The sequence below is a fragment of the Canis aureus genome, chromosome 34 (genome assembly GCF_053574225.1).
Source record: "Canis aureus isolate CA01 chromosome 34, VMU_Caureus_v.1.0, whole genome shotgun sequence".
Taxonomy (NCBI): domain Eukaryota; kingdom Metazoa; phylum Chordata; class Mammalia; order Carnivora; family Canidae; genus Canis; species Canis aureus.
Window position 1 is genome coordinate 8718873 of NC_135644.1, and position 15555 is coordinate 8734427.

Here is a 15555-nt window from a genome sequence, read left to right on the forward strand (position 1 = left end):
TCATGACCCAAGCCACATTCAAGGACACTGGCCAATGTGGCCCAATTCACAAAAGCAAGAAAGAAGTTTCAATCTACAAATGTCCCCTCTCCCTGCCCACCATCAAAAACCACAGCCTCTATTCTAAAAACACAGCAAGGGGCAGTCCCGGTGGCGCAGCAGTTTAGTGCCACCTGCAGCCCAGGGCGTGATCCTGGAGACCCTGGATCGAGTCCCAGGTCGGGCTCCTTGCGTGGAGCCTGCTTCTCCCTCTGCCTGTGTCTCTGCCTCTCTCTCTGTGTCTCTATGAATGAATGAATAAATAAAATCTTTAAAAAAAAATAAAAATAAAAACACAGCAAGGAGAAGGGACAACCTAAGGAGGGCTGCTACTTACATAAAACTGCAGACGAACTAAAACCCTTTCCTCAAGTGATGACTGAGGGCAATTAAAACACAAAAGGTGACTTATATAAAGCCCTAGTAGACTACTGAATTTCACTTGCTAACCTCAGACTTTCTAAAGCTTTTTAGAAGTATGGCATGGTTTGGGGTCTTTTTCCTGACTGAGCACCCCATCAAGGTTGCAAAGGTCTTCGAATTCGCAAAGGCACCGCCAGTAAGTGAATGGTGTGTGTTACTTATGCATATATACACACTTGGCCTGAATAGGTGCTGGGCTGGTTTTGTTTCCATTTAAAATATATACATATGGTTAAGTTCATCCTGGTGTGATAGTGTAAACCGAAAACAAGGAATCGATTACAAGTTGTTCGACTTTGTTGATTGCGAGCGCTTAAAAAAATGGAACCTAGCAAAGTTCTGCAGAGTCAACCATAATCATAGCCCTATATTCTGGATAACTTGCCACCATTCCCCACACCCTCCCACCAACCCCACAGCACCCATCATTAATCAAGGAGGTGGGTTACTCTCTGTTGATCGCAGCCCCCAACTCAGAACCCCGGAAGCTACAGCTAACTGATCTGAGTTGGCACAGAAGGTGGGGTGGGGTGGGGGGAGACAGTATGTCATCCATGGTCACAATGCTAAACCACAGGGATTTATTGCCGCACACTTTTCTCTGGCCGACCACTGCAAAACCAGAAAACAAACCAACAAAAAATAATAAGCCAAATACCAGTTATACATATCACTTGTACGGTAAGGCCTCACCCAAAATGAGGCATCATAGCAAGGGACTCTAGACAGTCTTTTGGGCGTGCTACCTCCGAAGGCCTGCTGAAGTACCTGGGGAGCCTAGCAACTCCTAGCAGTCACCAATACCACAGAAAGGGGCATGGTACAGAAATTTCCTATTTAACTCAAGTACAGTCTGATTCAGGTGATAAGACTTAAAAGTTATTTATTGTATGCTCATTTACCATATAAATTTGTCAAATAAAATTGGTTTTAATCACGCGGACATATACATTCCAAAACAGAAATCTGGATACTTAACACTGTCTCTGGGCCACACTTTGGATTACTGACAAACGAATAAAAAACACAATTCTGTCTTGACTGAGTCGTGGTGATTTCTCCAGCAAACTTGTTTTATCCTTTGTAGCTAAACTTGTAAAATCAATTGTGAAACTAAACGTAAAGTTTATCTCAAAATAAAAAAAACAATTCAAGGTGTCATTGTTCACAACCAAGAAGCCATACCTCCAGACAGAGATGCACACAACTAAAGAAAAGCACTAGAGGGACTCCCAGGTGGCTCAGCGGTTGAGCACCTGCCTTCAGCTCTGGGCGTGATCCTGTCCCCACGTCGGGCTCCCTGCATGGAGCCTGCTTCTCCCTCTGCCTGTGTCTCTGCCTCTCTCTCTTTGTCTCTCATGAATAAATAAAATCTTTTTAAAAATAAAGAAAAGCACTAGGAATTCTAGGATTATCTTTCCAAAGAAAATGGCCTCATTCTAGCTGCCTAGAAAAAAAAGCAGTCAATTCATAGTCCCTTGCATAGGGAGATTAAAGAGAAAATAAAAGAGCTGAAATGCCAGTTGGTCAACGGCAGAGGCTAGAATTATTCTCCTGTCACACAAAAAAAATACTTGTGAAGATATACAGAGTTACCTCCTTCTATATTACCAGCTGTAGCATATAGATGTGCCACCTTGCTGCTGAATGGCTAATCTGAACCACCACATATACACCTACACAAAATACAAGGTAATGCGTAGGGCAACGGTCCGTAAGGGAACACACCCAAAAAAGAGTGATCTCAGAGGGAAGAGGGATGTCGAGGCAAAATTTCACTTTATTCATATTGTCTAAATGATAATTTAATAAAGAGAAAATATTCAGGTGCCTTAAAAAAAAAATAAGAGAAAGGATGGGAAATCATCCAGCTTTCTCAGAAACTGAAGTCCTGAGTCCTGGAAGAAAGTTCACTGGCACTGGGTGGGGCTGACAAGTTTCCCTGGAAAGCCTCCTTTTCATTGCACAGAACTTGTTAGTCTTTATGCCCAAATTGCTGATCTCATCCAAAATGACCACCTCTGCCTGCTAATGCCAAAGAGGCCGGGAAAGAAAAGAGTGTGTGGGTACAGCTCATGGTGGCTAGGGCCCCCTTTGTGACACTATTCTCTTTCCTCTGTTCCTAACTGTGCCCCTGCTACCAGACCGGGTAATATACTTTATATTGAGAGCTCAGTGGGTAAAACCGTCTTTGTGAACATCAATAGCATCCTCCTCTCACGCTGACGGAATAAAACTAAGGAGGAATTCATTAGATATGTTTTATTCATCGTTGACATTCTGAATACATGACCCATATGAAACTAATCCTTTGATGATGTCAGAGGAACTGCTAAATTTGTTAGTATCTTTGTAATTAATTCATCTGTTTTATTCATCACAATAAAAATCTAATCCGTCCTGCTATAAATCCTGGCTTTTGTGGGTTATTCAGGAACTAAAACTAGTCCAGAAGCATATGAACTAAAAACACTAAATAAACAGATAACGTGAACACTTAGAATTTCAGGGTATCGTCACAAAATATTCGTCATGCTGATCAGTCATGGACGAGTTAATCCTGGTTCTGCATATTTTGGATGTTTTTGTATGCCTGTACTTTAATATCTTTGTTACAAGGGTATAACGAGGTAAAGGAACCGGCCCATAGTGAGCATTACAAATGTTTTATTATCAAAGAGACCAACAAAAGACTTTTGGGGGGAAAGCATGTTATGGGACAGAAAGGAAGAATTCTATCCTATGAAAATATACTAGATTAGTTACTGCATTTGGAGAAAAGGCAGCATAAGGGCTCTAAAGCTACAGACATCAAAGCTTCAGAGATGAAATATCAAAGCAAATAATAAAGGGGCATAATAATATTCACATCTAGGGAAGGAAGAAATGCCAGCAGCAAGCTAATATTGCCGGCATTGCTGCAACCCCGGCCACGTCTCCCTGTTTCATCTGTACTACCAAAGCTAACCTGATAATCTGCAAAGAAGTTTATTCACACTAAGAAACTGGCCATTTCTTTTATAGAAAAATTCCTCATCTCTAGTGGTATTAATATTTACGGCCATTTGTCACAACCATGGGACTCTAGTGAGAGAGAATTCAAATCTCCTTATAAACAAAAATCCTTCTCCAAAGTATGCAGCCCGCTATGCATACAGACAAGTGTGAGCATCTAATCCCACTTCACCTCTAAGAATTAGAATTCAGTGTTACCATATACTCAATCTAGATACAAAGGAGATTGAGCAAATATAGACATTTTCATGTATAAATTCACATTTTCTGAAAACTATACAACCACTCACAAGGTCATAGATCCAGGGACCGGAGTCCATCATTTCTCTATTTCTATACTGTATATATTCAGAGTATTACAACTACTGGCTGTAGGTAAGGCATAATAGACAATCATCTCCATAAGCTTATTTTCTATACTTCACACTTAGATGACCAAAATGTAATACCAATAAAGCTTTAAAACATACCACAATTGTTATTATCTGCTTTTAAAAACTTACACAGTAATTATTACTGATTGGATTTTTAAGGCTTTAATATGTCTTCGAAAGATAACCTTTAATACCTGAACATTTCATGTAGAAGTCTAGTTGAATGCAGGGTCAATATCATCAAACATTAGATTTTCCCATATATCAATAATTCTTCCTATGATGAAAACCTCTTAATCCAAGTCCAAGTGGATTACTGAATTAAGCATGATAGTCGTAAAAGTAATAATGACAACAATATTAACAATAGCTAACGCTGACTTATCACATACCGTGTGCCAGGTAGACACTGTTCTAAATGCATTGACTCTTCTAATCCTCACAGCACCCTATGAGGTAGGTGGTACAGTAAAATCAGTCATAGTAACTAAAAATCATTAGAGAGTGTAAACAATGAATTATAAAATAATACTCAAGGAATTTTATTTTTGACATGCTATTTGAATTCAAACCTAGGCTTCCAGTTAAATATGGTAGACTGACCACTTGTATTTATTTTCTCTACCTCCAAACCCCACCAAAGACATGAAAGGAATATAATGGTACTAATCCATAAAGACAAAAAAAAACAAAAAAAAACAAAAAACAGACTACACAGCCATGAGATTTTAACAAAGTTTATACAAATAAAAACCAGGAGAAGGTGTAATGACTAACCTAGAAGAGTGGAGGAAGTTAAAGCCTTACTATCCAGAAGAGAGAAGCCAATAAATACATCCTACCAAGCACCTAACAAGTTCAGGACTTGAAAGTACCAGGTAAGGGATCCCTGGGTGGCGCAGCGGTTTGGCGCCTGCCTTTGGCCCAGGGCACGATCCTGGAGACCCGGGATTGAGTCCCACATCAGGCTCCCGGTGCATGGAGCCTGCTTCTCCCTCTGCCTGTGTCTCTGCCTCTCTCTCTCTCTCTCTCTCTATGTGGGACTATCATAAATAAAAAATAAATAAATAATAAAAATAAAAATAATTTTTAAAAAAAGTAAAGTACCAGGTATTACAGAAAAAAGGGGTGAAGTATGGACTGAATATAGGACTAGAAGTATCTATAAAAAGCAACAGGACCCCCAGGTCCTGTCTCCAGGCAGCCAACCGACCCACCCCCAACCTCCATCCACAAGAGAAACTGAACTTGAGTGTCACCAACCACAGAAGAAGACTGGGGTGGGGTGGGACAGTGCATGGGGAGGCTGAAAGAAAGATATTAAGTAAAAGTCACCACATAAACTGTGGGGTCCTCAGCCCTCTTTTTCTCCCCTAGTACCAACTGACCCAAGAATCCAGGGAAACTCGCTCCAAAGAAAAGATCTCCACTGAAATGTAACAGGATATTATACAAAGGAATGGAGAGAAAAAAAAAAATCTGAGAAATTAAAATACAGGGGCGCCCGGGTGGCTTAGTCAGTTAAGCGTCTGACTCTTGATTTCAGCCCAGGTCATAGTCTCAGGGTTGTGAGATCAAGCCCCATGTCAGGCTTGCATTCACCAGGGAGTCTGCTTGAGATTCTCTCTCTCTCTCCCTCTCCTGCTGGCCCTCCCCCTCCCCCCCTCTCATTTTCTCTAAAATAAATAAATTAGCTAAAAAAATTTCAAGGGAGCTGGAAGATATCACATAATACAACTCAATGAGCAATCGAAGAGGAAAGATTCTTTAAAATTAGAGTATCAATCTGGAGCTCCCACATTCAAATAACAGAAATTCTAGAAAAAATAAGATGGAGAAAATGGAGGAAAGAAAATTGTCAAAAAGACAACACAAAAATATTCCCAGAACTGAAGTAGACAAGTGTACAAATTGAAAGTAGACAAGACTCCACCAAGTAGACTACACACCAACATGAATAAATAAAGACCCGCAGGGGATCCCTGGGTGGCGCAGTGGTTTGGCGCTTGCCTTTGGCCCAGGGCGCGATCCTGGAGACCCGGGATCAAGTCCCACGTCGGGCTCCCGGTGCATGGAGCCTGCTTCTCCCTCTGCCTGTGTCTTTGCCTCTCTCTCTCTGTGTGACTATCGTAAATTAAATAAATAAATAAATAAATAAATAAATAAATAAATAAATAAATAAAATAAAATAAAATAAAATAAAATAAAATAAAATAAAATAAAAACCTGCAAAACATCATGAAATGTCAGGGGTAAGGAGGAGCTGCTAAAAGCTTCCAGAGTGTAAAAGCAGGTCTATGTAAAAAATTGTATCAGAATTCTCACAAAAATAATGAATGTAAAAAGACAATGCAGTACTGCCTTTAAATTTCTCAAAGGGGATCCCCCGGGTGGCTCAGCGGTTTAGCACCTGCCTTCGGCCAGGGCGTGATCCTGGGGTCCTGGGATCGAGTCCCACGTCGGGCTCCCTGCATGGAGCCTGCTTCTCCCTCTGCCTGTGTCTCTGCCTCTCTCTCTCTCTCTCTCTCTCTCTGTGTGTGTGTCTCTCGTGAATAAATAAATAAAATCTTTAAAAAATAATAAATTTCTCAGTAAAAATTATTTTCAACATATACTCCAAACTACCAATCAATCAAGAGTAGAGACATTTTCAGACCTATAAAGCCTCAAAATCTTTACCTCTCATGTACCTTTTCCTAGGAAGTTTTCAGCGGTCAATATACTTTAGCAAAAAAGGGGTAGTAAATCAAGAGGAAGTCATAAGATCCAATAAACAGCAGAAAATCCAACCTAAGACTGAAAAACAAAATGAGTTCCAGAATGACTGCCGAGACATGCACAGGCCTGGAAAGCAACAGTCCAGATAGCACAAGACAAAGGATTGTGGAAGAAAGGTCTCCAAAGGTCAAAAAAATAAAAAAGGAACTAATACATTCTATGTTTTGAGCACTCAAAGTGTTTGGATTAAGGATCCCTGGGTGGCTCAGCAGTTTAGCACCTGCCTTCAGCCCAGGTCGTAATCCTGGAGTCCCGGGATCAAGTCCCACGTCGGGCTCCCTGCAGGGAGCCTACTTCTCCCTCTGCCTGTGTCTCTGCCTCTCTCTCTGTGTCTCTCATGAATAAATAAATAAAATCTGTACAAAAATATCTTTGGATAATCTTTGTGATAGGTACCTAAAAAACTAAGCACATTTTAAAATCCAGCAGTTATGAATTCTGGGGAAAATAAGGTACTAGTAGAGAAGAAATAATGATAGATCACCATGGGGTTCATTAGTGACCAACATTTATAGTAGTCCTCCCTCCCTTTATCCCCAGGAGACCTGTTCCAAGACCCCAGTGGATGCCTGAAACTGCAGATAGCTCTGAACCCAATATATACTGTTTCTCCCTATGAATATATACATATGATAAAGCTCAACTTATAAATTAGGCACAGTAACAGATTAACAACCAATAAATAATAAAATAGAACAATCATAACAATATACTGCAATATAAGTTACGTGACCGTAGTCCCACTAATATCTTATTGTACTGTACTCACCCTTCTTCTTGTGATGACAGGAGATGATAAAGTGCCTACATGATGAGGTGAAAGGGAGGTGACTGATGCAGGCATTGTGATGAAACGTGAGGCTACTACTGACCTGATGACATAAGGATGATCACCTGCTTCCAGACCGCGACTCACTGTGGGTAACTGAAGCCAGAGAAAGCAAAGCCACCGGAGTAAAACAGCTGAGAACGGGCAACTACTGTATAGCTATGGATTTTCACCTACACTAGGAGATTGGAAGAGATGGGGAAGAAATATGGGGGAGGCAGGGATATAAGAAAAGTAAACTGCCTGCCCTGAGAGAAACTCAAGAACGCATTTCTGAAATGGATCAATCAAGAAGAAGGAACACAATTCATTTTTAAATGGGAACCACTAAGCGTTGAGAGTACTGATCTCTGGGGTGCTATGCTGGAGAGAGGGGGTACACTTTTTTTTCATGATAAACTGTGCATGATTACTGTAATAAAAAGAGCTAAAAAAATTTTTTTTAATGTTTTTCACTGACAAATTTAATATGAATTCAAAGAAAGGAGAACTGGGGAACTGGAAAGACATGAAGAGGAAACCCGATCTACCAGCTACAACCTCTCTACCCGACCTGGGCTACTGCAGGAGACCTCCTAGAAGGAGCCCCAGCAGCCTAGCCAGGCTTTCTTTCAGGCCAGGACACTCCCTCTATTCCAAGTGACAACAGCAAGGCTCAAAGGACAGACTTGGAGGCACTTCATTTAATAAAAAAAGCAAAGAACTGATAAAATCCAAACTAATGATATAATAATGTACGTGGAATTAGTATTAACAGCAGTATACCAGGCATATATTGCAAAGATGTATTTCCTGAGCTCTTAAAGGTGAGTGCTAAATACTAAGTGTAATAACGTATAGTGAACAACTGTAATTCAGGGTCAAAGGTTTCATGGTGACTGTGGAGGTGAAGATACTTTACCCCCAGCAGGAGAACTTAAATTCAACTTGTCCTGATTGAAAATAACACAATAATTCAATGTAATATAACAGAATTCAGATGTAGTCCACTTATAAAAGAATTTGCATCAAAGTCACTTTCACCACAGAGGCCTGGGTTCCCACACAACAGAAACCAGGCACTTGAAAAGTAAGCACTGGCTTTGCTTAGATCAATGATACATAGATTTCTCGATAAGCCCAAGGCCTAGACAAAGCAAAAAAGGAATAACAAATACCTATATATTACAGAGAATTCTGACAAGCTCAAATTCTTACAGGCTTATTATTACTTGGTTTAGCTTTTTCTTAAAATTCAGAAAAGTCAGGCCATACCTGAACATACATGGGACTCCTCAAAGTGCAAAGTTCACTGAAGCCTACTAGTTGCTTCATGCTATCAATTAATTCACTCATCAAAACCTAGATGTAATTCAGGATACATTTATAGCTCCCCCCTCAAATGATTTCACAAATGTGTTGGTTCCCAAAGAGAAAAAAGCAGGTCCCAGTGACAATAAAAGCCATACTTAGGAATATGGCACACCTGTTCAAAGCACCTGTTTCAAGGGGGAAAAAATGATACAACCCAGAAATGACAGTATTTTATTTTAAAAAATATTTACAGAAAACTGTTCAGGAACTCATCTTTTTGAATAAAGCAATAAAAAATGGATTTATTTCCTATGAGTTCAAAAGCCTATTATAGTTCATTATAAACCTACTGGTTCAAAAAAAAAAAAAAAAAAAAAAAAAAAAAAAACCTAGCTGAAAAACTCCCTATCAGTAGCACCTTGACTTTCATGATCTAATCACTACACAAATTCTTACTACCACAAAAAAAAGGCAAAAAAATTTTGATTACTCACTCAACATGAAACTTACTGCATTATTAAACTTTTCTCAAATTAAACATATGAAGTACAACATAGGAGTAGAAAAAATACTCCACTTCATATAATCTAATGACCTGTGTGCTATTTAAAATCACAAAGACTTTTAAGTAGCATACAGTTAATCTAAATGCATATTAATGTATTTAGATTATTTATGTCCATTTTAAACTTACAATTACAGATTTATTTTAGTGAAGTAAATACCAAGTATTAAGTCTCTAAAAAAATTTCCCACATAAACCTATAAGAGAAATTTAAAGTGAAATAGGCTGCACTGGTCTAAGCTCATAGGCCACAAAACTAAATATATGCCTCCTTTGTGTACTCACTAGGAGGTCCAAATACACAAACAAAATCAAAGCAATAAAGAACACTAATAGCACTTGATAAATTGACAGACTATCAACAATGTAAAAAATACAATGTATTATATGATGAGTTTGAATGCAAAAACCATATATTTATTAAACATGTGATTAACTTAAAAACACCAAACCAGTTTGTTTTAAAGTGCTCCTCATCCAAGACCTTGGACAAAACCATCACTTCAAAGTGAATTAAAAAAAAAAAAAAAAAAAAAACAGTTTACAAGGCAAACACTGACAATAGGTATGGACAGGCACTACCAAAAAATGCTATTTGTTCTTTAATTAAATAATGCCATTCTCAAGTGATGTAGAGCAATCATCTTGACAGAATTCTTTTTTTGTATATAAATAGTCATAAATAAAAAATGTCTCTAGATAGTCTAAAGAGCTGCAAACATTAATACCTTACAACAGCAGCTTAATGTCTATTTCAGGAAAAAAGCACTAAAATCCTCTTCCATTGAAAGGCGTTTATTTCTCTGGTGTAAGTGAGCAATGTCACTACAACATTAACCTCTTTTCTAGAACAATGTAAATAACAATGTATACATATCTTAAATTTGGTAGGTCATAAAAGTTAGGATGTAATCATTTTTTGCTGCGACAGAAAAATAAATAAATACAAGTTAAATAATTTCATCCAACATTTGGTATTGACAAATCAGTAGTGTCAACTTCACATATGAAGGACAGCACAGTCTGGTTTTTAAAAAATCCTCATCATGTCATGGTATTTGGGATAAAAATATTTAGAATATTAAATGTCTCCTTTTTGCTCAAAGGAATACAATAGAATCACCATCAAGCTGCTATCGTAACTCATTTTTAGCTGGGGTAAAGTGACCATTTGGTCCATGGCACAAGTTACATATATCACACTTCTGTCAAACTGAAACCTTATAAGATTTCATGTTTATAAACTACAATACACACTGACTACCTGTCAGTCCCTCACAGTTTTTTTAGAAAAATATCTACATTTGTCCTTATGGAGGTCAAAATGTTACACCATCATTTATTTAAAAAAAAAATGCACATTCATACTGTGAAGTTATTAGGAAAATACTCTTGCAAATAAACTATATAAAGATAAAATACACTTCAAAGGTATGTGGGTTGTTTTTTGTTTGTTTGTTTTACAGTATTCTATAAAGTGCAGAGAAATCCTAAGGGAAAAACTACTCCCTATAACCTAATTTAATTACAGCAGCTTTTGCATAGCAATACTTAGAGGAAGTTGGACACTTCCGTTTCCTCAGGAAGAGAAGGATGGAAGAGGATCTTCAGAGTCTGATTTTTTTTTGGCCATAAGTCTGCTTTCTTCAGGAATGGTTGCTGATGCCAAATCTCCATTAAGTGTATTTCTTGAACAGTGAACAGGTCCTATTAAGAAATTAATTAAAATTAATATTTATTATTTATTAATATCCTACCAATATTAACTCCAGTTCTTTATGAAAAACCATTTTAAATTTCCTATTTAGGGACATCCAATTCCTTTGGCTTCCTATTAATGTTTTGGTTGTTTGCTTAATAGAGAAAAATCTAATTAAAAAAAAAAAAGAGGGGACACTTGAGTGGCTCAGCGGTTGAGCACCTGCCTTCGACCCAGGGTATGATCCTGGAGTCCCGGGATCGAGTCCCATGTTGGGCTCCCTGCATGGAGCCTGCTTCTCCCTCTGCCTGTGTCTCTGCCCCTCTTTCTCTCTCTGTGTCTCTCATGAATAAATAAATAATTTTTTAAAAAAAAATAGAGAAAAATCTAACTTTCCTACTATTGGCAGTCATAAGGAGAAACTTCATCATTAATGAAATAAATTATGAACCTATCAGAAGGAGAGATACTTGTTCTGTTCACTGCTACAACCAGGTTTGGCACATAATGGGCAGTCAATAAATATACGCTGAACTGAATGTAACTTTAGTTAACTACTGCTTTTTCAGCCTGATGCTTTTAATGCTGTTAGAATCCTCCTTTTTTTGTAGGGGAAAAAAAAAAAAAAAAAAAGACAAGACCCCAAAAAGGTTATGTGTCTAACCCAAGATCACACAAATCGGCAATGGAGCTAAGACTAACTCAGGTCTTGCTCTTTTCATCAGAAGACTTTCTGAGCAAAGCTGACAAGATACCTCACGCTGAAAGTTCTCTTATTTCCAGTTGGAATGCAACTCACAGAACTACCACTGCAGCTCCAACAACACCGCTAAACACGCTGGCACGGCCCCCTTCCAAAACAAGTACACTTTTATGTGTACATATTATTTCAATTTATCAATTTAGTAAATTTATACTTACTACCTTCATAATTTTTAAAATCTAGTTATTAAAAAGCAGAAGTAGTTTTGGGATACCTGGGTGGCTCAGTGGTTGAATATCTCATGAGAGACACAGAGGAGAGAGGCAGAGATAGAGGCAGAGGGAGAAGCAGGGTCCCTGTGCAGACCCCGATGCGGGACTCGATCCCAGGACCCTGGGATCACAACCTGAGCCAAAGCAGATGCTCAACTACTGAACCACCCAGGTGCCCCACAAAACATGTAGTTTCTAAAGAAGAGCACTGAAGAGCACTAATTCAATCTCTGCTTTGTCAACTGAGATACTAAACTTTAGGATAAACAGAAGGAAACTTAAGGATAAAAATTCTAACCTAGCTACACTTCCCAACTTAAAGAACATTCTAGAGAACTGGGATATACTGTGTGTATATATTATGTATGCTAGTATGCATGTGTTTGTGCAGGTATTTGTGACTAGTTCTGTTACACTCTTTAACAGCCAAACATGGGAAGGCGAAATGGAGTAAGGCAAGTACACCGAAAGCCTATGAAAATTGTTTTCAAAAATTCAAAACCAGGGACGCCTGGGTGCCTCAGTGGTTGAGCGTCTGCCTTTGGCTCAGGGTGTGATCCTGAGTCTGGGGATCGAGTCCCAAGTCGGGCTCCCTGTGAGGAGCCTGCTCTCCCTCTGTATCTCTCATGAATAAATAAATAAATAAAATCTTAAAAAAAAAAGATTCAAAACCACGGTGCTTAAAAGAGAGTGAAGGAAAATGGCCGGATTTTTTAAAAAATTATTTTCGCCATCACTAATGTAAATGATCCTCTCAAAGTAAAAAGAAGTAGCATCTAGAGAAAAGTATAAAGGTGGCATCGGGAACTCCTTCATGGGTTCTAGATTCAAAGGGTCATATAAACAAGCAGAAGGAAGAAGGTAAATCAGAATTACGATACCTGCCTCTAGTAACTTTCCTTCCCACCCCTAACCTCTCTCTAACCCTCTTCCTCTTATCTCTTCCAAGCTGTACTAAATTGGCCCAGGAAGTTTCTTTCTCCCTTCCCCTTCCCACCCTCATCCCGTTTCCTTTCTTATTTTACCCACCGTCCCAACTTAAATTAAAAAATAGGGATGAGCATCAAGTAGTGCTCTCTATCAATAAATAGTTCTGTAAGAAAAATGGACAACAAAAAGATGCCCTCACCTTTGAAAAATCTGAAAATGGCCAGCAGTCCCCTTTTTCATGAACTCTATGTTCTCCTCTCATTAAACCTGTTTAACCTTCTGGTTCAGTAAAACTCTATCTTAATCAATGTGAATTAGCTGAGCTCTTCTAAACCACCTAAAGAAATCTAAACACCATTTATCATGTCATTTCCAGAAGAGAAATAAAAGTCTTATTTGTTCCAAACAAAGAGACTTACAAATTCTTGGAATGCAACCCGTCCCCTAACTAGGAACTTTAAGTAATTTCTATCACACACGCTTCGTGGGCAACAGTAAAGCCTCTGAAAGCAAAAGTCTCCTAATGGAGTTGTAATAGTAAGACTCTATTTATGTTTACTGGAAATCGCGGTCACTACCATCTAACTAGATAGTCTGACATACTTTCAGAGCCTTTTCTCTGAAGAGAAAAATAACTAAATTTGAACATCAAACACAAAACCTTTCCTAAAGTATTCAATCATGGTCTGCCTCCTCTTTAAAGAAAATGGGAGAAAAAAGGTACATGAATAAATGCTACTATAATTCACCACCACCACTAGAAAAAATTCTTTTCCTTGGCCATTTCAAATGATTTAACTAACAATGCTGATTTATTTTTTCCTCTGAACTTAGAAGTTGCCTTCATTTTCCCCTAGAATCCTACCCACAACTCATGCTTTCTTTTTTTTTATTTATTTTTTTTTAAGTTTTTTTTTTATTTTTATTTATTTATGATAGTCGCACAGAGAGAGAGAGAGGCAGAGACACAGGCAGAGGGAGAAGCAGGCTCCATGCACCAGGAGCCCGACGTGGGAATCGATCCCGGGTCTCCAGGATCGCGCCCTGGGCCAAAGGCAGGCGCTAAACCGCTGCGCCACCCAGGGTTCCCCTCATGCTTTCTTCTAAAATGTTTTTTAAATGTAAATATAGTGGGAGTAGAACATTACTAAGACGCTACTAAAATGTAACATTTTGATGTTATATACATAAATGAAAGATACGGCATTTACGTGGAGGTATTCACCGCTTCTTAATAACAAAGGTGTCTGTAAGAGGAAATAGGATCTGTTGTTGATTGTGTGCTGTCTGCCTGGGTCTAAATTAAGGAATGATTCCAAGGGCAAAGTACAGTGTTCGCTCTCAGTATCTTTCATTTATGTCAACAATTCTGGAGATTAAGCCAAAGAAAGAGACAGAGCCCCATTCAACTTACTATCTGGGTCTTCAAGAGGATTATCATTACAAGAGTCTGTATCTGAGTAGGTTCTTCGGCGCCGCTGGGAGAGTCGGTGAAGTGTAGACACTGGTTCTTTTACAGAGTGGCTACTCCTACAAATTAAATAAAAAACATTACATTGTAAGGCCTTAAACAAATAATACCCTTAATTTAACTGGAGTGGGGTTTGTTTGTTTTTAAGAGAGCGTGCCCTTGCCTGCATATGAGTCGGGGCTGGGGTTAGGCTGGGAGGGGCAGACCAAGAGGGAGAGAGAACCTTCAGTAGGCTCTACACGCAGCACAAACGTGACGTCAACCTTCATGACCCTGAGAACACGTCCTGAGTCGAAATCAAGACTCCGACGCGTAACCGACTGAGCCACCCAAGTGCCCATTAACTGATGTATTAAATGACTTCTTCAAATGAGAGAGGAACTATTTTTATTCCCAAAGCTCTATGTTAGCAACATTCTACTCCTTCAGACGTCAGGCCACAGGCAAGTCAAATCATTTAGAATCCGGCTTCAGTAACCTGAAGAATATGACCTCTGAGCCAAACTACATGGAAAGGGGATACAATAAAGCAACTTCTTTTATAGAGAAGGTCCAGCGAGACAGTAGATGTATGGGATTGTTAACACATGTTTGAAAACTAAGTCATGACTTCACAAGTGTGTACATCTAGTGTCAATCTGTACATCTAGTGCCAATCTGTATCTTATCAAAAATGACAGAAAGAAGAGGATGGGCAAGCAGGTTAGGAACACGCTAGAGGTCAACTCACTGACACCAGCAAATGGCTAAATGGAGGCTACAGACACTGGTGTAAAAGCAGTGGGGCACCTGGGGGGCTCAGTCAGGTAAGCGTCCACTCTCAATTTCAGCTCAGATCCTGATCTCAGGGTGGTGGTGAAACTGAGCTCCAGTCGGGCTCTGCACTCCGCACTGAGTCTGCTTGTCCCTCTCCCTCTGCTCCTCCCCCTGCTTGCATTTTCTCGCCTCTCTCAAATAAATTAATAAGTAAAACAGTAAAAACATGAATAAGAAGTCGTAGAAACCAGAAAACTAAAAAATCCATCTAAAATATCCAGTGTAGGGCAGCCCCAGTGGCTCAGCGGTTGAGCACCTGCCTTCGGCCCATGGTGTAATCCTGGAGACCCAGAATCGAGTCCCACGTCAGGCTCCCTGCATAGAGCCTTCTTCTCCCTCTGCCTCTCT

At 39.1% G+C, this 15555-nt stretch overlaps 1 protein-coding gene and 1 long non-coding RNA gene across 7 annotated transcripts in view; both read right to left on the reverse strand.

Annotated features, from left to right (window-relative positions):
* LOC144304669 (uncharacterized) overlaps positions 1-9573 on the reverse strand; it is an 82915-nt gene extending 73342 nt beyond the window's left edge. For all 3 annotated transcript variants that reach the window (XR_013371598.1, XR_013371597.1, XR_013371596.1), the window contains exon 1: positions 7399-9573. This is a non-coding gene — a long non-coding RNA (uncharacterized LOC144304669). The remainder of the gene's footprint in view (positions 1-7398) is intronic.
* A 522-nt stretch (positions 9574-10095) lies between these two features.
* The window catches only part of PLEKHA3 (pleckstrin homology domain containing A3), a 28788-nt gene continuing 23328 nt past the window's right edge, over positions 10096-15555 (reverse strand). For all 4 annotated transcript variants that reach the window (XM_077883166.1, XM_077883165.1, XM_077883167.1 and 1 more), the window contains 2 exons: positions 14335-14450; positions 10096-11023 (listed from right to left, as the gene is read on the reverse strand). In XM_077883166.1, coding sequence (XP_077739292.1) covers positions 10896-11023; positions 14335-14450 — 244 coding nt within the window. In that variant the 3' untranslated portion in view covers positions 10096-10895. The remainder of the gene's footprint in view (positions 11024-14334; positions 14451-15555) is intronic.